Raw genomic sequence first — 21,775 nt, 5'->3', positions numbered from 1 at the left:
AGACTCAAGCAACATTTAGGATTGAATAAAGGGTAAGCCTTATCTCGTCTCATCCGTACCCACACTCACTCCTAATTCTAATTATCACATTAACATTTGTCAAGTTTTTCAGTTGTCACTTTAGAAAGATAATATCATTAACTATTTTTTTTATCATAAGTAAGAATGACTAGAAATGATTTAATAAAATATATATTTTATATTAATAAATGGAGAGTGATATATATGTAGCCTTTCCTTGGAAGAGTAGAAATAGGAGAGAGAAAGAATGAGAGGAAAGACCTTGGAAAGAAATGATATATTTTTCTCATTTGGTTTAGGAAAGAGCTTAAGGGGAGATAATGAAATTGACATGGGGCCAAAGAAATTTCTTTTTTCCTTCAAAGTGAGGAGAAAATGGGAGGGAATATGAAATAAAATCTATTGTTTCAAATTGTATCCACACCATGTCATGGACCAATGATTTTGAAGTAAAAAAATAAAAAAAATAAATACTTAATTTTTTAATTGATATAAATTTTTTTAGTGATACAATACATAGTTTGAGATATAATTTGTTATAACACATCATTATCCATGTAAGAGTGAGTGAAGAAAAACCAAATTCTTTTTCTTCTTTATCTATGTCACTAAACAACACTAAAATCTACTTTATTTCTCGTCTATTTCGCTCATTTCACTTTCTCCCCCATATTTCCTCTGACCAAAGGAAACATAAGTGTAGAAATTTATGGACGCTTATTATATTATATCATCCTGACTTATTTGTATTATATATTTAAAAAATGAATATATTTAAAAATGATTACAGTATAGATGATTTTGTTTACTAATTAAGAATTAAGTAATGACAATGTGTATGGTTAGAATATTAGCAGCAATATTTTATGATTTTGTATCGGTGTCTTTGTGAGAGAGAGAGAGAGAGTCTCACACTCACTCACTCATTCATTGATACATCCTTTTCAGTCATAAATTAGGGAAAAGCAATGCAACACACACACACCACAACACCAACACCAACACTCTTCTCTCTCTCTCTCTTCTTCATCTTCATACTCTCTCTTCTCTAACTCCTCCATTCTTCTCATCTTGATCATGTCTTCTACGTCAAACGGATTCTCCATAAGGTACTCTTCTATTCTCTCTCTCTCTCTCTCTCTCTATATATATATATATATATGTATTACTTACTATTCATATTCTTACTTATTTTGATTTTCTATTGCAGAGACTACACTTACAAGATGAGATCCATCGATGTCTTCAACTCTTGGCCCTTCGCTACGTCCTCTAACCTAACTACCACCGACCTTCACTCTTCTCTTCCACCGTTCACCAAATCAAACCTAATTCAGCACCAATCGGATAAATCTCCTTCAACTTCAACCAAAGATGATGATAAATTCGAGATGCTGTGTCCAGTTTGTCGTCAATTTAACGCTGCTACTCTTACCGCTGTTAACGCACACATCGATTCTTGCCTCGCTCAAACCGGTTCCAAATCCAAGTCTAAACCGCTTAAGAAGCGTTCCATCGCTGAGATCTTTAGAGTTCAGGAGGAAAACGAAGAGAATAGTGATACTAACGATGTGTCTGTTACGGTTACTAAGTTTAACTCTCTTTCTCGCCGACTTGAGGCGCTTAGATCTAACCGCGGAGGAGGAGGTGGTGGAGGTGGCGGTGCTCATGATGAAGATGATGATGAGAAATTAGAGATGGTTTGTCCCGTTTGTCGTGATTTTAACGCCGCTACTGTGACGGCGGTGAACGCACATATTGATAGCTGCCTCGCCCGCGCCGTTAGAGATGAACGGCGTCAGATGATGAAGAGAACCTCTAAATCCAAGGCACCTAAGAAGCGCTCCATCGCTGAGATTCTAACGGTTGCGCCGCCGATCCAAGCCACTAAAAGTAAAGGGATTGAGGCGGGGGAAGATAATAGTGAGGATTCAAGTGGAGAACCTTCTGATTTTGCTGTTTCTGACGCTGTCGTTTCGGTAATAAAAAGCAAGAAAAGCACGGGCAAGAGTATGAAGAAGAAACAGACAAAGAAGAAAAGCAAGGTGGGGAAGCACTGCGGTAGTGCTGCTGGTGCGTACATCAACAACCGGAACAAGAAGAAAAGGAAGAAGATGAAGAAAAGCAAGAGTTTCTTCAACGATGAGCTTAGTCATAAGAACAAGGTATGTGGTTCATGTCTCATAAAATATAAGTTAATTTCTCTTATGTCAAGCTTGTTTTCATGTTTTTAAAGCTAATTCATGGCAATTGAGGTTATATTTCATTGATTTTTAGCATAAAATAATACATAGTACTGTAGATTTTATGCTGATGTTGTTGCTTATGCCATGGGATTATAACTTTCCTAACTATCTATAGGTGTTGCCTTTTCTGCATAAGATTACTGCTGAAAAATGCTGATTAGATAAGCAACTGAGTCACACACATAGATTTGTGGACGAAAGTGATGGTAGCTTTGTTTAGTGTTCGAGAGAAATACGGGGCAAGTAAAAGTTGGGAAAAAGAGTAAAAAAAATATTGAGAGAATATTGTTGATATAATAGAAGAAGTATAATCAGGAGAAGTACCATAGCTATTGAAGGGGCCACTCATGGGATTACGAGGTAGAGCTAGAAGAGCTGGGGCTAATGATTAGGGGTTTTTGCTGCCCCGTCACTATTGACTAATAGTTTTGGGGGAATTATTATATGGGGGGCCATGGGTAGATCAACAGACTCTCACCTCCTCTGGGGCTAGATTTTCGGACTTTGTGGATATGTTTTTGGCTAGTGGGGGATTTGTAAGTGGAGGTTCAGATTTTGATCATTTATTGGGTATGTCAGAAGTTGATATGGCATGGTGATTCCTATTCAAAATGAATGCTGGTATATATAAGATGCAAATTCCTGATGGAAGAATTCTCCAGCTTGGGTTGATGTAGATCATTATCGCATGGGCGTAGTGAAGAGGGAAGTTGGGGTGGTAGTATATATGGTATGATGGTTTTAGACTTTCCGTTTTTGTGTGAGGGGCTTCTGATCTTATTCTGAGTCTGTGGTGACATTTACTTCTAAGTATCTGTCAAAAGCCAAGTGACCCCATCTTTTTTACATGTGTGAGCAGATATTTTATATATCTCAAGTTCTCAACCTAACCCAAGAGTGTGTGTAGTGTCACGGGAAAGAGAAGACCCAAAATAATATCAATTCTTTTTTTATAGGACTACTTTCATTACTTGAAGAGTTGAAGTAAGTATAAGGGTAATTCAACCCAATACATGGTTGTGATTTGTGAAGTTGTGCTGGCTGAAATTTGACAGTGGAGATTGTCAAATATAACCTTAATTTGACGAGTATTGTTATTTTTAGAACTATCACCTAATAATTTTTAGTTATATTTTAATTTTAGATGGATTTTTTGAGATGCGTGTAGAAAGATAAAAGATGGAGAGTAAGTGACAAGAGAGAGATATAGTTTGATTCGGGATGATATTGCTGCTAACAGTATCCCAGATATTTAATTAAGGTAAAAACATTACTGAAGTGAAATTTAAAACTTGACTCTGCTTATTTTTTAAAGTAATGGCACCTGCAGACTGTAGTATTCTCTTTATTGTTTTAAATTTTAACTTTTCTAGACCAATCTTAGGTAATACATTATTTTCCAACAATGTCATATATCTAACTGGTGATTTTATAATATTAATATTTTTATTCTCTGCCCTCAATGTTTTTTGTTGATGAAATTAGATGAATGTTACGGCACTGAGATTCTACAGTAGCCACATCATTTTGGAAGGGATACATGAACACATTATACAATTTCATGAGAGTTGTATTTTATGTGAATGCCAATTTTAAATGTGCGGCATGCATCATGAAAGCCTCAAATTTATTAAGAAAGTGTTTAAGCATCATGGTTCATTAGTTTGCCACTGTCTATCCCTTTTCTTGTAGTAAAATTTACTGATAGAAAAGTATTACTTACTGTCTCACTAGCTTTTTTTAAACGATTTGCTCTAAATTTTCTCATTTAAATATATGCCTTCAGGATTTTCCGCACCTAACGGATTGACTCATATGTTCTTGAACTAAGATATATATTTTATAGTTATTGTTTTAACAGCCATAATAATTGTGTATCATGGCAGTATTTGTTACATATATCCATTATTATTTTGGCATATATTCCGTATAAACAATTGATAAAAATCTTCATATTGTTATAAAAGTACATTTTTTACTGTGGTATTAAATTTACAAAGAACACCATCTAACTTCTTCAAACAAAAGATTCCCTAGATTATTTGTGGCTAAAGATATAGGGTTGTCATTACAATTTTTGGTTATTTTACCACGTAGAAAATTAGTTGTTAGAACATAGATGACACTAATCTGGATATCCTTTTTTCGTCCTAAAAGTGTATCTGTTTATAACTTCTTTAATATCTGTATGATTATTTTCGTTTAATCTGTATAATTATTTTAAGCACAAGCCTTCAGGTACAAATACTAGATATTTGCAAAATAATAGTTTTTCCAAATTGTGTAAGCTCATCTGACTTTCTATTTATTAAGTAAAATGAATTTTAGGAATATATAATCCCCCCTAATTATTTTGAAGATTTGTTAGCTTTTAAAATGTGTGAATAAGATTTTGAATCTCTCATGCTTCGTGCTGGCTGTTATATACTGTTCCATACATAGTTATTACTCCCCATCAAGTTAGATGTATAATTATTTTGAGTGTAAGCTTTCATTTAGATGTTGAAGTTTTAACAGTAATATTTATACAAAATTATATAAGTATATATAATGCTCTTGTTTATTAATTAACAACTTTTTATACTACTAATAAGAAAGTTTTATGCTAAGTGTATTTTTTGGTTAAGTTAGTATATAATATAAGCTATGCATTTTTTGATATATACATATATAGATTTCAATGTTTGCCTCTTCTCTGGTAATTATTAAATTCAAGAATGCTGTTTTAATATTTTTAAGGAATATATTTTCGTTTGACTGTCTGAGAGTGATATTGTAATATAATATACTTTCTAGGGATCTTTTTTTTCCTATTAGTTAGAGGGGGAGCCTCAGCACAACGGTAAGGTTGTTTGCCTTGTGACCTGGAGGTTATTGGTTCAAATCCTTGAAATAATCTCTCCGCTAAGGTTGCGTACATCTATTCTCCCCCATACCTCACTAGTTGGGCGTCTCGTGCACTTAGCATCTTATATTTTGTTATAAATTTCAAGTTACTGTCATACCAAATTTAAAGAATGGCAATTGCCAAACTGTTGATGGGCTCACATTTTCATCTTTCATTCCTAAATTTGGTATTGCATTAACTTTGCACTAATAACAAAAATTGCATGTAGTTTGTTAGCCATTCATATCATGCTTTTAATTCGTTGGGGTTATTACATTTATGTTTTCATAAAAAACGAATTGGAGATACAGTGAATTGCTTTTTCTCCCAAAACTTGAGTTATTGCATAACCTAAAGCTTGGTCAACTCATTGAGATTGTGTGCTAATAGAACATTCATAATTTTGTGTCAATCTTGTCTATCTCAGGAAGATGTTTATAAGTCCAAGGTGCAATCTCCAGTATATAGTTTTAGAAAACTGAAAGGTATCGCTGGCAATAAAGTGGTTGCACTTCACGATATTGATTCTTCTATCCATAAAAAGAAATTGGGTTCAAAGATCTTATTTGAAGAACAGAAGCAAAAAGATGAAGACTGTGGCTCAGTTGGAGAGCAACTAAAAGAAGTATCTCCTGCTCATGGCATTCTTAAGAATCACTTAAAACAAGTTTCTGGAAATACATCAAGTGGCTGTTATAGTGAAGATGGTGCTGAAGAAAGTGATTGGGATGATCTGGTGCCAACATCAGACAGACATGTGAGATTTGCTGGTAAAGAGGATCCACTTGGTCCAAAAAAGAGAGTTTCATTTGAAACCATGTTCAATGAATCTTCAGATTTGCTGGCTGCTTCAATAGTAAAGGAGCAGTGGTCTGGAAGTGATGAAGAAACTACAAGCTTGGAGGGAAACAGAAATTATGACCACATTGCCATTAATATAAAAAAGAGAAAGGATGCTTGCCCTATAGTTGAACGTAAGCAGTTTTATCATACTCTGGAACAAGTTAGTATTCAAGATTCCTTGAAGCCATGTATCAATCAAGAGGAATCAAAGCACTCTGAAGATAATTCCGAATCATTAACTAAGGTGGCGTTTTGTGACAATGATAATTTACATCTGTTTGATGAAAGCAACACATCTACACCAAATTGTTCTCCATATGCTGACATTTCTAGACCTTCTACAGCAGAAGATGTGCAGGTGTCTTGTGTTAATACTGATGAGTGTGAATCTGGATCTTTCAGTTCCATTGGAAAGTTCATTGATAGTTTGGAGAATACAACTTTTCAGGCTGCTGCAAATACAAGGTCATTTCTGGAGTCCTCATCTTATTCTGCTTCATATGATCAAGCAAATGAGAGACCAGAATTTCCATTGCGAACTTATGGAGATAATGATAATCGTGGTCAGGCTTTGGGTGAAAGACAGTTAACCCATATGTTTACTGCAGATGTGATTGATAACTCATTCCCCTTTACAGGCTGGGGGAAGGGAAGTGTAAGACCTAACTGTTTGGATCCGAACTTTTTTGGTTTGCCACTCAATTCTCAAGGTGAGCTAATCAACTTCAGTTCAAGTGGAAAATTAGGGATGAACCAGCCAGAGACACCAAGTACTTCACTAGGTTCTTCAAGTGGCTTACCCATTAATGACCTTTTGAACCGAAGAAGCCTGGAAAATTTAAGCATTAAGGAGAGGCATGTTGTTCAGAAGACATTTCCAAAAGATGGTGGAAATCAACTTCCACATTATCCAGCTAGGTTAGCTGTTACTACCTTACAATGCAAGGAGAGAGAAGATATCCACCTGCCTAATTCTGATATGTGTTCTAGTCGCTATGTCCACCCACTCAATTCGGAGTTGAACCTAATGAGAAACACATACATTGAACAGATTCAAAGTGATCAGATTCAGAATCCCAAGGGAATCGGGACCATTTCTCGGAAAGAAAGTTCAGATCATATCTCACCAAGTTCCAGCCAACCAACAGTGAGGTTGATGGGTAAGGATGTTCCAATTGGTAGGAGCAGCAAAGAGATCCAAGAATATGTGGGATATGTTAGGGCTGATGAGGATTCCAGAAAAATGCATTACTCTAAATATGCTGCTATAGAAAATTCTTCATTTGGAGGGTGTTCTAAGCAGGATCCGGTATCTGGTTCGCCATTACGGGTCTCAACTGAAAATGTATTGCTGTCAGGAAATAGTCAAAACCATCAGGCATCACAAAGCACCTTACCGATTAATGGGCCAAACTCTGAATTTCCTTATCGTATACCTCAAAATGGAAGTATTGCCATCAGTAGAAATGCCTGTTCTTATTCCCACTCTACTACACAAGAACCTACTTCATGTGCAATATTTAAGAGGGCACCTGATTACTTTGAAGAGCAATCTATACCTGGAGCTAAAACTCTAGGATTCAGCCCTAGGTCACAAGTACTAACTACTGATGGCAATTTTAGTCAGCTGACATGTTTAAGCAATGGCGAGCTGAATGACAGGAACAACAATCCTCATGTTATGAAATCAGCCTTTGAATTTCCTTTCTTGCAGCCTTCTGTTCATGATCAAGCCAAAACATCATGGTTTCAGAGGCCCTATAGAAGTTCACAATCGTGGTTGTCAAGCTCAACCGATGAAAGGAGGGTGCCAGTTACCTTTACTCAGCAAGCTTCTGGTGCAAGTTGTCAAAGTTTTCCTCGAAATTTTTGGGGAAATAATTTTACTTCGCCACCTGAGAATCATTCAACAGAAGTTCTCCATCCTTATACTCCTCTGAGTTCTCTGGGTCCCATAAAGACCCCTCTTTGTCCAACACCAATTGGTCAACCTCGGCATGCTCCAGTTACACCCTCGACTATAAACAATGGTTGTAGGAATACAACCAAGTTCATTGACAGAATGAAGTTAGATAATATAATCACCGAAGACCATCGTCACCCATGCACAAATACCAGGAAGAGGCCAGCAATCAATTTTGATGATTCCAGAAAACCTATCAAGTTACCAAATATAGAAATGCAAGAAAACTTGAGCCCTAAAACTAGGGTGACTGTGGAAAACTCAGGTGCAGAATTGCAGCGAAACAGAAGAGAGGTTGAACTTGATCCACAAGTGGATAGTGCAAGAAGTAGACGTTGCCAGAATGAGGCGCAAAATCTACATCCTACAAGTTATCCCGCTGCTGGTTCTTTTAAACTGCATGGAGCAGTAAAATCAGGTCCTGGAGATAGACACATCCTAAGATTCTCTTAAATTATGGATCAGGATAATAAAAGAGCTATCCATTCTGCTATATTACCATTTGCAACTACTGAGTACTGACTGTGATAGGATCTAAATTCGGAGAAAATTGACAAAAATATACAGACTTCAGTTGTGAGCCATATCATTTTATCATATCTGACTTCCCCCTTCATAGTAATCCTTTTGTGAAAATAACAGAATTGCCAATGTATCAATATTGCCAGGTATCTGGTGCAAAAAGTGATCATCCAGCTCTCAATTTTATTACCCAAGTTGATGCTTGAGATATCTGTTTTAATGTCAAGCAGGTATTCTCTACATGGCATCTGTTCAATGACTATGGAAAGATAGGGTTTAGAATATGGGACAGTTCATCTCTATCTCATAAATACTGCTTAACTTGCTCAATAAAACCTATATTGGATAAAGTACCTACATAAATATGGCTTTATTATGTTGATTACCTTTTTTTATTTCTCCACATTAATCTGAAACTCACTAAAAAAAGTTAAAAAAAGAGTCATTTGTAGTTTGCTTTCTCCTCTTACTAGGAGGATACCCGTGCATTCGCACAGGTGATGATGTGTGTTACATGAATTTAATTAAAGAATGATAACATAATTTGTTAATAATTTTTTTAAAGATTCTAGAAAACTACTTTATAAATTATATTTGTTGTTGTCTTTAGTAGTTTACCATCTTTGTCATGTATCAATATTTTCTATCAAGTGCCTCAAAACTTATGTGTTTCATCCTATATAATTAGCTTTGTTTGTTTCAATAAGTCGGCAAATACAAAACCTTGATGAATGTTGCAAATATACTTCTCAAGACTTGGTACATGTATTTAGAATATAGAATGTGTTTGTTCTACCCTGACAATAATAAAGAAGTTATACCACTTGAAGCAACAATTAATACAATATATTTTTGAGATCTCAATGCATGTTAGAGTTCTACATATATAGATTTTACCAATTCCTCCATAACCATATAAGAAAAACATTCGATCTTATTGATGATTTACAGTTTGGATAATAGTACGAAATAGTTTAGATTGCTCTACAATATGTCATATGAATTTGTAAAATTTCATGTTAAGACTACATATAGATTAACAAATAATACTAATTTTATACTTAGATAGGTAAGCAAATGGATTACCTCAGAGAGATTGGAAAAGAAGACTTATGTTTTCATTTAATTAGTTGTATTGTAATTAAGTCTGTCATATATTAGTCATTTTCTCAATTGATTTGTGATAATTCATTTGTGTATGATATTGGATGATAGTCTTTCAAACTTATACGATTTCGTTGAAGTAGTTTCTCAATTTCTAACAAAGTTAGATTTTGTAATTATTCATCAATAAGCACCAATATTACAAATGTTAAAAAAAGTTGTATATTATTATAAAAATGTTAAAGACATATGAGAACCGCAATTAAAATGTAATTATTGGTACTTTGGATTATTAGAAACATTTCTTTGATCTTAAAGAATTTCATTATATTGGCATTGTCATACTTTTTTTCAATAATGGTCTAGTTTATTTATAAAGATTGATAACAACATGGTGACAAATAATTTCATCTAGTAGAATCCAGAACCCAATCATTGGCTTCTCTTAAAGCTTTAATATATTCTCTACCATCCTTAAGTAAGTCTATGGCAAATCATTCATCCGTGAATGTAGATTATTGAACGTCTGAAACTATTCTAATATCTTTATAACTTGTTAGCCCCCTTACCAATTGCATAACCTGATTTTTCTTGGTTTCCAACACCTGTTCCTTCTGACATAAACAATTTGGACACATATTGATCATAACATAAATTCTGACCTTCAAGTATTGTTGATTAGCTTCCATCCATGATGTATACCCGTGCATTTGCACAAGTCACTCTGTATTGCTTATATTGTAGTAAAAAAAGTGCAAACATAAACTTAAATTTAGATTGAGCAATTAAAAATGATAAAATTGAATGATGTAAACCACATTTTTACGTGGAATCTAATTAAGTTTAACATTAGTTGATGATCCAATTGAAAATGACTCTATTTTAATAATTGTACTAACTGACTCCAAATTCTTTGTCACTCTTAAATTAGATAATCTTCAACCCAAGAAAGTTTAAAATTATTAAATATTAGAATATGCTAAATTTTATTATTTTAACATGCCTCTAGTTGGGCAAGTAAGTCATTTATTATTTATATATGTGTCCACACTAAATCTAAGAAAGCGAGCATTTATTTAAAGAAAAATAACTTGGGCATAATAATTGCAAGTTTGATTTACAACTTTTTTTATACTTACAATAATATGCTTTTAGGCTATCAATTTGTTTTTCCATGTGAGATTAGTTTTACTTGTAGCATAGGATTAAATTTGAACTTTTCATAGATAATAATATATTTGGCTTAGTCCTTCCAATAACATGAGGTTCATATCACTTTTAAATCTTTTCCTTGCATAATGTTAGACATGTATTTTTCATAGCATTTTTCATTGAAAAAGTGATAACAAAGGAAATGTTTAACTTTTATATTGGCATGTGTGGAAACCAAAACATGCCAAGATGTAGATTAAAAGAAAGATCATGCAAATGAATGGACAAATTTGAAAAGTGTGGATAAAGTCTAGACAGAAGAGAAAGTAATGAAAAAACACATTTGAAAAAATGTGCATGGAGAGAAGAGAAAGTTACAATAAATGCAAGTCTCTTCTACATTATTTTATTATTATACACATTTTTGTTTTATATTTTTTAAATAAATAAAAACATGTTAATACAAATATACCCCTGTAAATACAAAGTATCAATTATAGGAAATAACTATTTTTGGTAATTGATATATAGATATAGAAGCGGTGAAGTAATCTAGTTTTTGAAAAAAAAAAAATTAAAAACAAATGAATTCAATTTCAGTCATTCATTATAATTTCTATTTCAAACAAGACATTACATTTGGAAATGAATTTTATTTTATTTAAATTAAAACGGATTCCATTGGATTCTAATCAGCAATTTGTAATATATTACTCCAATGCTGGCTTACTTCTGTTCATTAATATAATGCAAAAGGAAGTAAACATCAAGTTTTGTCAAAAAGCTATACTTTTTGTGCATCTTTGATGGACATGATGACATGAACAAAAAATTGTTCTCCATGCTAATTAAAATGTCATATCAAATAAAACTTTTAACTTTTTAATATTTTTATTATTTTTACTCATTATAATTAGTTTGAACACTAATATCTGGACATTATATCTTTATTGATATAAGTGTAGGTGACTTTCTATGGGGAAATGGAACAAATAGTACACAATGTAGTGATGTATAAAACTATCGGACAACAATTTGCTATTCTAAACCCTATCTCAGGTCTATCATATTATGTCACGTTAGTTAAAAAAATTAAATATTTATAACTTTATCAATTTTACTTCACTGTAATTAGCCAGAGACGTAATTGGAGACATGGTTGAACATAAAACTACTGTCTTTATCAAAATCCAATAAAAATGTTGTAGACAAAGTGTCACAGTCGAGCCTCTTTGTCTGATTTTTTTGTCTGTGTCTGTATATTATATATTATTGAATAATCTCACAACTTACACATGACCCGGTTATTCATTATATATTTTATGCATAATAATCACTAGGAGAGGATTCTAACACTGCTTAATGGAAAGTGATTATGAACCAAGTTATTAAACAAGAGTTTCTGGGATAGTTATACTGAAAGAAGAAGAAGAAGAAGAAAGAGGATATTATTTTATGATTGAATAAAAATCTTTGCAGTATAACGTGGAATGTACATAAAAAATGTAAAAGTATCAATCTCAGAGATTGTGTCATTTAATCAAACTGAAGTTTTGAAACTTAAATTATGCTACATGATATATGCAGAAACAAGTGCTGATTACAACATGTTCAAATATCAACTTCTTCAAATTGGTGCTCAATGCTTCTTTGCTTCTTTCTCAGCCTACACATATAAAGTGAAAGCAAATGGTAAACACACAGAAATATAATATACACAAGAACCTTATAGTGAAGCAAATATATATATATATGGTTAATAGTTGTATATAACATACCACTCTGACTACTCTCTCAAAAGCATCAGGGCCATATCTATCAATATAACGTTCAACTGCTTTCCTTGCATCAAAGGTCATCATCTGAAGAACCTTCTTATACTCCTCAGGGTAATTGGAAGAACCTCCATAACTTGCAATATTCTTGATATATTGCCTCACATAATTCTCATATATATAAGCAGCTCCATTGAACATTGGTAGCACCAACCAGAGGCAAAACACAAGCTTCATGTATGGCCAAATAGGAAACCTACATATATTATTGTTTATTATCATTTCTTAGTCACAGAAATAAGTAAACAAATAATGCTAGAGGAGTGTCTAGTTACATGTATATAGTTTAATCTGTTATGTTACATGAACGTACCAAAGTAGGATTTTGTAACATGAAAGCTCGAAGAGGGTTGTGAAGGAATATAGGACCCAATACGTTAGCCATTGTTGATCATCTAAGGTTGAAGGACTTTCAATTGCCCTCATTGATGCATACCTATGATATTTACTCAGAAATATTCAAATATTTTAAACATTCATATCATATATAATTATATATAGTAGATAGGATCATTTGCATGCTTTTGCAAGCGTAGGGTGCTTTAAAATGATATAAATATTGTAACATTTACTTACAGAGGGTAAAGAAGCATAACTCCAGGCCTGGTACACAGAAAAGTTAACTATTATTACGTAGAAAACATGAAATTACAGGCCTATAGCTTGTCCATTATTTGTGGGTATATATACATTGTAGGATACATATTTTCACAAATATATTTTTATAAGGGAACTTTCTGAAATGGGATTTTGAAGGTATTGTATGAAAAGTGTTATGTTAAGCAGATACTTATTGCTATGCATGTGTAGGAGTATGATGAAAAAAACTCATGAGGGCAATTTTAAGAGGAAATGAGGAGAGATTTATTTACCCTACTATTGTATCCAAATGCCTTGCCATTGCTCCAAGGACACCCATGATGCAGAAGCTGTGTTATGCAGATCTTTTCTTGCGGGAAGATTGAAGTTTTAGGAAGATTTGGAGCAAGATTTGATGAAGAAATTTGAGTTCTATTGTGGATGCATGCAAGTGGTTTCAATTTTGAAGGATATATATAAGATATAATGTATTGTAGTGGCTTAATGAAACAAGAAAGGAATTTTTGTGGGATGACCCAAAAGTTTTCTTTTCTCTAAGGAGAGGAAACAAGCATAAGGACTAAGGTATATGTAAGATAAAGGTAGGGTATAACATGGATACCAAAAGTTTGGGGTTTGCACGTGATTTTTGTAATAATGGATGGTGCATATGTATTCATGTAATAGGTGAGGTACCATATTCCTCATATTCCTTATCTTATGTATTAGGTTCTTTAAGCATATTTGCATTAAATGATACTATTTTCTTTCATTAACTTTTCTTCTCTAAACCAAACACAATGTTGGTTTCCAAGATTATTCTCCTACTCAATATTTTTTGAAGCACATAAATCTTGGGAAATAGTTATTAGAACTTAACGAATACCAATGTTAGAGTGGATTACAGGACATAATTTAAGGTTAGCTTGTCTTTCTTTCGGGTAATATTTGGAAGTTATAAGAGAAAAAGAAGGAAAGTGATCAAAATGTTATGAACGAAGGGGAATGAGAGCTATCCTCTTACTTGTTTGTGAATATGAAATTCAGATCATTAGGGTAAACTAATTATAATGTTAGAATATATTTTTTCCCTTTAAAAATGTAAAATCATATGATTTTACTAAAATATTTACGTATTTTTACTTTTTGTTTTAGAAAAACCCCAACATGAGAGAACTATAAAAATAGACACATGAAGAATTTTAGATGATAAACACTCTAAACTTTTCTCCTCTCCTTCATCCAACTCCCAAACAATGAGAAACTTTCTAAAGTCATCCATTCTCTTCTCTCCCCCTCTGACATCTTACTACAAAACAAAGCCTTAACCAATGTGGTGCCAAAGTAAGAATTTTGAGATGCTTCTTTTGCTTGAGCTTATTTGGAACTTACCCAAAAACACTGGTCCCAATAGACTGGCTTTGCTTGTCAACAAGCACCACAGCATTGTCATCACATCTCTCTCTCCCATTTTGCAAAGCTGCTCTTACAACAACTCCATCCATATACAAAACCTTTCATTTCATTACTTTATTATTAGAGTGTAATATTTATGCAATGTCGATATAACAACTGTAATTAGCCAGAGACGTAATTGGAGACATGGTTGAACATAAAACTACTGTCTTTATCAAAATCCAATAAAAATGTTGTAGACAAAGTGTCACAGTCGAGCCTCTTTGTCTGATTTTTTTGTCTGTGTCTGTATATTATATATTATTGAATAATCTCACAACTTACACATGACCCGGTTATTCATTATATATTTTATGCATAATAATCACTAGGAGAGGATTCTAACACTGCTTAATGGAAAGTGATTATGAACCAAGTTATTAAACAAGAGTTTCTGGGATAGTTATACTGAAAGAAGAAGAAGAAGAAGAAAGAGGATATTATTTTATGATTGAATAAAAATCTTTGCAGTATAACGTGGAATGTACATAAAAAATGTAAAAGTATCAATCTCAGAGATTGTGTCATTTAATCAAACTGAAGTTTTGAAACTTAAATTATGCTACATGATATATGCAGAAACAAGTGCTGATTACAACATGTTCAAATATCAACTTCTTCAAATTGGTGCTCAATGCTTCTTTGCTTCTTTCTCAGCCTACACATATAAAGTGAAAGCAAATGGTAAACACACAGAAATATAATATACACAAGAACCTTATAGTGAAGCAAATATATATATATATGGTTAATAGTTGTATATAACATACCACTCTGACTACTCTCTCAAAAGCATCAGGGCCATATCTATCAATATAACGTTCAACTGCTTTCCTTGCATCAAAGGTCATCATCTGAAGAACCTTCTTATACTCCTCAGGGTAATTGGAAGAACCTCCATAACTTGCAATATTCTTGATATATTGCCTCACATAATTCTCATATATATAAGCAGCTCCATTGAACATTGGTAGCACCAACCAGAGGCAAAACACAAGCTTCATGTATGGCCAAATAGGAAACCTACATATATTATTGTTTATTATCATTTCTTAGTCACAGAAATAAGTAAACAAATAATGCTAGAGGAGTGTCTAGTTACATGTATATAGTTTAATCTGTTATGTTACATGAACGTACCAAAGTAGGATTTTGTAACATGAAAGCTCGAAGAGGGTTGTGAAGGAATATAGGACCCAATACGTTAGCCATTGTTGATCATCTAAGGTTGAAGGACTTTCAATTGCCCTCATTGATGCATACCTATGATATTTACTCAGAAATATTCAAATATTTTAAACATTCATATCATATATAATTATATATAGTAGATAGGATCATTTGCATGCTTTTGCAAGCGTAGGGTGCTTTAAAATGATATAAATATTGTAACATTTACTTACAGAGGGTAAAGAAGCATAACTCCAGGCCTGGTACACAGAAAAGTTAACTATTATTACGTAGAAAACATGAAATTACAGGCCTATAGCTTGTCCATTATTTGTGGGTATATATACATTGTAGGATACATATTTTCACAAATATATTTTTATAAGGGAACTTTCTGAAATGGGATTTTGAAGGTATTGTATGAAAAGTGTTATGTTAAGCAGATACTTATTGCTATGCATGTGTAGGAGTATGATGAAAAAAACTCATGAGGGCAATTTTAAGAGGAAATGAGGAGAGATTTATTTACCCTACTATTGTATCCAAATGCCTTGCCATTGCTCCAAGGACACCCATGATGCAGAAGCTGTGTTATGCAGATCTTTTCTTGCGGGAAGATTGAAGTTTTAGGAAGATTTGGAGCAAGATTTGATGAAGAAATTTGAGTTCTATTGTGGATGCATGCAAGTGGTTTCAATTTTGAAGGATATATATAAGATATAATGTATTGTAGTGGCTTAATGAAACAAGAAAGGAATTTTTGTGGGATGACCCAAAAGTTTTCTTTTCTCTAAGGAGAGGAAACAAGCATAAGGACTAAGGTATATGTAAGATAAAGGTAGGGTATAACATGGATACCAAAAGTTTGGGGTTTGCACGTGATTTTTGTAATAATGGATGGTGCATATGTATTCATGTAATAGGTGAGGTACCATATTCCTCATATTCCTTATCTTATGTATTAGGTTCTTTAAGCATATTTGCATTAAATGATACTATTTTCTTTCATTAACTTTTCTTCTCTAAACCAAACACAATGTTGGTTTCCAAGATTATTCTCCTACTCAATATTTTTTGAAGCACATAAATCTTGGGAAATAGTTATTAGAACTTAACGAATACCAATGTTAGAGTGGATTACAGGACATAATTTAAGGTTAGCTTGTCTTTCTTTCGGGTAATATTTGGAAGTTATAAGAGAAAAAGAAGGAAAGTGATCAAAATGTTATGAACGAAGGGGAATGAGAGCTATCCTCTTACTTGTTTGTGAATATGAAATTCAGATCATTAGGGTAAACTAATTATAATGTTAGAATATATTTTTTCCCTTTAAAAATGTAAAATCATATGATTTTACTAAAATATTTACGTATTTTTACTTTTTGTTTTAGAAAAACCCCAACATGAGAGAACTATAAAAATAGACACATGAAGAATTTTAGATGATAAACACTCTAAACTTTTCTCCTCTCCTTCATCCAACTCCCAAACAATGAGAAACTTTCTAAAGTCATCCATTCTCTTCTCTCCCCCTCTGACATCTTACTACAAAACAAAGCCTTAACCAATGTGGTGCCAAAGTAAGAATTTTGAGATGCTTCTTTTGCTTGAGCTTATTTGGAACTTACCCAAAAACACTGGTCCCAATAGACTGGCTTTGCTTGTCAACAAGCACCACAGCATTGTCATCACATCTCTCTCTCCCATTTTGCAAAGCTGCTCTTACAACAACTCCATCCATATACAAAACCTTTCATTTCATTACTTTATTATTAGAGTGTAATATTTATGCAATGTCGATATAACAATTTATATGCAATCAATGCATTATTCATAATTCATTTATATTACTTTTTTTGAAAAGTTAATGGTGTAATTAAAAATAAATGATATATTGACAATGTATAAAACTTTTACAGTGTTACTAAATACATCTTTCTCATTTAATTAATGTCATCAAATGTAAGAGACTTATATATTCATTAATTTGACTAAGAGAGCACAAGATTCATAGTGAATAGTGTAAGCTTGTTGGCAAATAGCTCCACCCAAAAGAAAAACTTATGTGAATGGTTTACTTTTTCTTTTCTAAGGATAATCGCATAATTTATATTTTAACGTCAAGATTTTATAAGTAAATAATCGTTAATCCTAATGCTCTTGAAAAAAATATTTACATCATAGGTACATGAGTTTAAAACATTAAATTCACTATAAAGAAGAAAAAAATCCTTACCATTGATATAAAATTCAAAATAAATAGGAGTTTAATGTAGACGTATAATTCATCATTCATATAAACCACTTTAAATCAGGAAACAAGTAATTTAAACAACAATTATAATTAGTTAAACATTTTTTCATCTATAGTATTTTGATGTACATTTAAAATGTTGTTCAATTCATATTCAAAAACTAATTATTTCACAATACCAAAAAAAACAAAAAAAACAAAAACTAATGATTTCAAGAATTAGATATTACTAAGATGTTTTTTTTTGGGTACATATTACTAAATGAGTTGAATCTTTATCCATAAATCTTGTTGGTTTTTGTTGGATAAAAAAAATCAAAGTTGAAAATAAATTCATTAGTAAATTTTGTTGGATAAAAAAATGTTCAAATAAAAATAAGAAGCAGAGTGTAACTTCTTTCTTCATCTCTATTCTTATTCTCTATTATTACGTTGGTATCTATTAGGGTTTACAGTTTCGTTTTTCTTTCTTTCAATTGAACTATCGCTACCCAAATAACGCATTCCAATTCAATATCTACGTCTTCCAATTCATACAGGTACCATTGTTATTTGGAATGTTATTATGTCAAAATTATGGGTCGCGCTACATAGCTATTTCATTATTAGGTTTTCCTCAATTTCTCTATAAATTATGCATTTTTTTCTTCAGTTTTCTATGGATCACGATGTGCAGTGGTTCTTAGCTTCCCTTTTGATGTTTATTGTTATTTTCTAACGGTGTAGTTTTGCTTCATTGTTGGGATTTTACTCCGAATATCATGCAAAGTAGTATTCTTTTATTTCTCTGTTTTACAATCAAAATACGAACAAGTGGTGTTTGCATTGCAATGATTGGAAACTTATTTCAACCTTAAAAACCATATATTCTGTTTGCTTTTGATATTATTTTCTGAAGCTCAATATTTATCCTCAATCTCTGACTACATTACTTTGATGTAATTGGAGGATCTTGAGAAATGATGTAACTTATTTACTTTTTAACTTTTTGCGGATTTTTTATTTTTATAGTATTTGAGTGGTTCATCCCAAATCATGTTTCCATAGTGTATACCAACTTAATCATATGTTAAGGGAACCTTTTCCTCCACAAATCATTTGTGAATCTAGCGATCTTAGATTGATAGATTTAAGATCGCTAGATTTTGACTTTTTAAATAGATTGGATGATTCATTGATAGATTTTGTCATTAATAGTTAGATAGTATTATCATATTGACTTAATTTGTGAGCTTCGGCAAAAGGAGCCTAGTCCCTGTGCCTCTGCCTCTTCAGTTTTATTATCTCCTAGCCCCATCCTGATTATTTTGAATTTTTGATAGTTAGTTTAAATCATTGTTTTGAACAACTGAACCACCCTATAAACCAGAAAACTGTTCCGTGCCTTGGACTGGTCTTCAATGGGGTTGCCAATCTGCGCGTTTGCCATGTGCCTTATGAAATGCCAAAGTGGAGATTTGAACCCCACAACAGGTCTTGGGAGGCTAGCTAAGAAGCACAGACACTCCTAACTTTACTTCACAACTCTAATATTTACATTTTTAAATTTTTATACCCATTTAGGTGGAAATATCGCTATAATCAAATAAATCTTAGCATTTTATTATGCTTACAGTGACTCATGGTAATGTCTAAAACATTATTTGTCCTTTTTAATTTAGGATTTTTTGCTTTTATATTAATTTTTCCTATAATTTTAAGGTTTTTTCGTATCCCTGTGTTTGTGTCTTGTATTCATGTCTCGTGTTGAGTTCATGCATCCTTGGAGGAAATTGCCTGTTCACTTGTTTTGGAATGTTATTCCTATTGCATGAGTATCATTATATTTATTATAGTTATTTCCTTTAAAAAATTGAGGTTCAAGAACCTTTTAAATTTAAGAAATTAACATAAAAATTATCATTGTTATCTATATTTATCATACATTTTCATATTTATATATATATGTGTTTCTCCTTTGAACTTTTGGTTGAACCACTACAATGTTGATTGCTTATTTTTCTTATTTAAAGGCAGGTTTTTATTAGAAGATTAAGTTAAAGTACTATTACAGGTTGGACAAGGCTTCATATTCTGGTCAATCTTTTCTGTTTTGCATTTCCTCTCTTATATAGACCTTCCTAAGTGGGCCTTTTCTTTTCTATGACAACAGTTTTGTTCTCATTTGTTTTTATCATTTGCATTCTCTTTACATGGCTTGTTCGGGCTGGGTTATTAGCAGGGGATAGTGTGCTATGATTGTAGTATTTTTTTGTTTTTATTTACCTCTTTTAATTAATTTTTAGTGCAAATGTATTACTTAAACTTCAGCTTTCAATAAAATTTAATTATAACAAATAAATTTACATTTTCATTACATAGCTGACCCTACCTAGTGGGAAAGGGCTTGGTTGTTGTATTTGAATTCTCTTCACAGTTTTTCACTATATTCATTCAGGCATGTTTTTATGTACAGAGTAGACTGTGCAGAGGTGCTATGCTTCTCATTGTATTTGTAGCCCTTAAATATGATGTCTTTGAATTGAGTTTGACTGGAATGCTTTTATGCCAGGTTCATGCGATGGACATGTCAGATGCTATAATTGTCAAATCCAGTAGGTTGAAATCTGTTGTATGGAATGATTTTGACAGGATTAAAAAAGGTGATACATGTGTAGCTGTTTGTAGGCATTGTAAAAAGAAATTGAGTGGATCAAGTACAAGTGGAACATCCCATCTAAGGAACCATTTAATCAGGTGCCAGAGAAGGTCTAACCATGGCATAACACAATACGTTACGGCAAGAGAAAAGCGAACGGAAGGGACTGTCACAATTGCTAATTTCAATTTAGATATAGACCAGAAAAAAGATGATTCCCTTAGTCTTGTGAATATTAAATTTGAGCAGGAGCAGATGAAAGAAGAAACTGTCGACACTGGAAACAGTAACTTTGATCAAAGGCGGAGTCGATTTGATCTCGCCCGCATGATTATTCTTCATGGATATCCATTGGCTATGGTTGAGCATGTGGGTTTCAGAGTATTTGTAAAAAATCTACAGCCGTTGTTTGAGCTTGTGACATTGAACAGGGTTGAGGCTGACTGCATCGAGATTTATGAGAAGGAGAAACAAAAGATGAATGACATGTTGGATAAATTGCCTGGGAAAATCAGCCTTGCTGCTGATGTGTGGACTGCTATATGTGGCTCTGAGTATTTATGTTTGACAGCAAATTACATAGATGAATCATGGTTGTTAAGGAGGAGGATTCTAAATTTTATCATAATTGATCCTTTGCATACTGAAGACATGCTCTTGGAAAATATCATGAGTTGTCTGATGGATTGGGATATTGATCGCAAGTTGTTCTCCATCGTATTGGATAGTTCCACCAGTGATAGCATTAATGTAAGAATCACCGATCGACTTTCGCAAAACAGATTTCTTTATTGTAATGGTCAATTATTTGATATGCGGTGTGCTTCGAATATTCTTAGTGTCATTGTTCAGCATGCTTTGGAAGCTGTGAGTGAAATAGTCAACAGGGTTCGAGAAAGTATTCATTATATTAAAAGTTCACAAACAGTATATGAAAAGTTCAATGTGATGTCTAAAGAGGTTGGGATCACGAGTCAAAAGTGCTTATCTATAGATAATCCACTGCAATGGAATTCCACATATTCAATGCTCGAAGCTGCCTTAGAATTCAGGGATGTTTTTATGCTTTTGCAAGAAAATGATAGTGGCTACACAATTAATTTATC

At 32.8% G+C, this 21,775-nt stretch overlaps 4 protein-coding genes across 7 annotated transcripts in view; 2 read left to right on the top strand and 2 right to left on the bottom strand.

The window, feature by feature from the left end:
* LOC109341834 lies at window positions 916-8,909 on the top strand. Of its 2 annotated transcripts, none has more exons than XM_019579809.1 (3): window positions 916-1,130; window positions 1,232-2,186; window positions 5,567-8,909. In XM_019579809.1, the coding sequence occupies exons 1-3, from the start codon at window positions 1,099-1,101 to the stop codon at window positions 8,411-8,413; spliced, it is 3,834 nt and encodes a 1,277-aa protein (XP_019435354.1). In that variant the 5' UTR covers window positions 916-1,098; the 3' UTR covers window positions 8,414-8,909. The 2 variants fall into 2 exon arrangements, with proteins under 2 accessions (XP_019435354.1, XP_019435359.1); XM_019579814.1 differs by having other exon boundaries at window positions 917-1,130; window positions 5,582-8,909.
* Window positions 12,368-13,616, bottom strand: LOC109329309 (HVA22-like protein f). The gene is made up of 5 exons (XM_019562988.1): window positions 13,446-13,616; window positions 13,150-13,176; window positions 12,887-13,009; window positions 12,517-12,769; window positions 12,368-12,404 (listed from the first exon to the last, which is right to left on the bottom strand). The coding sequence occupies exons 1-5, from the start codon at window positions 13,490-13,492 to the stop codon at window positions 12,378-12,380; spliced, it is 477 nt and encodes a 158-aa protein (XP_019418533.1). The 5' UTR covers window positions 13,493-13,616; the 3' UTR covers window positions 12,368-12,377.
* LOC109329304 (HVA22-like protein f) lies at window positions 15,229-16,477 on the bottom strand. Its single transcript, XM_019562982.1, has 5 exons — window positions 16,307-16,477; window positions 16,011-16,037; window positions 15,748-15,870; window positions 15,378-15,630; window positions 15,229-15,265 (listed from the first exon to the last, which is right to left on the bottom strand). Exons 1-5 carry the CDS (start codon window positions 16,351-16,353, stop codon window positions 15,239-15,241), a joined length of 477 nt encoding a protein of 158 aa, XP_019418527.1. The 5' UTR covers window positions 16,354-16,477; the 3' UTR covers window positions 15,229-15,238.
* LOC109341815 (zinc finger BED domain-containing protein RICESLEEPER 1-like) overlaps window positions 18,448-21,775 on the top strand; it is a 5,444-nt gene continuing 2,116 nt past the window's right edge. Inside the window, exons 1-2 of one of the 3 annotated variants that reach the window (XM_019579787.1) lie at window positions 18,448-18,567; window positions 20,571-21,747. In XM_019579787.1, coding sequence (XP_019435332.1) covers window positions 20,592-21,747 — 1,156 coding nt within the window. In that variant the 5' untranslated portion in view covers window positions 18,448-18,567; window positions 20,571-20,591. Of the gene's footprint in view, window positions 18,571-20,570; window positions 21,748-21,775 lie in introns of all 3 variants that reach the window. The other 2 variants (XM_019579801.1, XM_019579795.1) reach the window with 2 other exon arrangements.

This window comes from Lupinus angustifolius, chromosome LG02, assembly GCF_001865875.1.
Source record: "Lupinus angustifolius cultivar Tanjil chromosome LG02, LupAngTanjil_v1.0, whole genome shotgun sequence".
NCBI lineage: Eukaryota > Viridiplantae > Streptophyta > Magnoliopsida > Fabales > Fabaceae > Lupinus > Lupinus angustifolius.
Note: the sequence above shows the minus strand (reverse complement) of the source record. Positions and strands in the feature narration are given on the sequence as shown.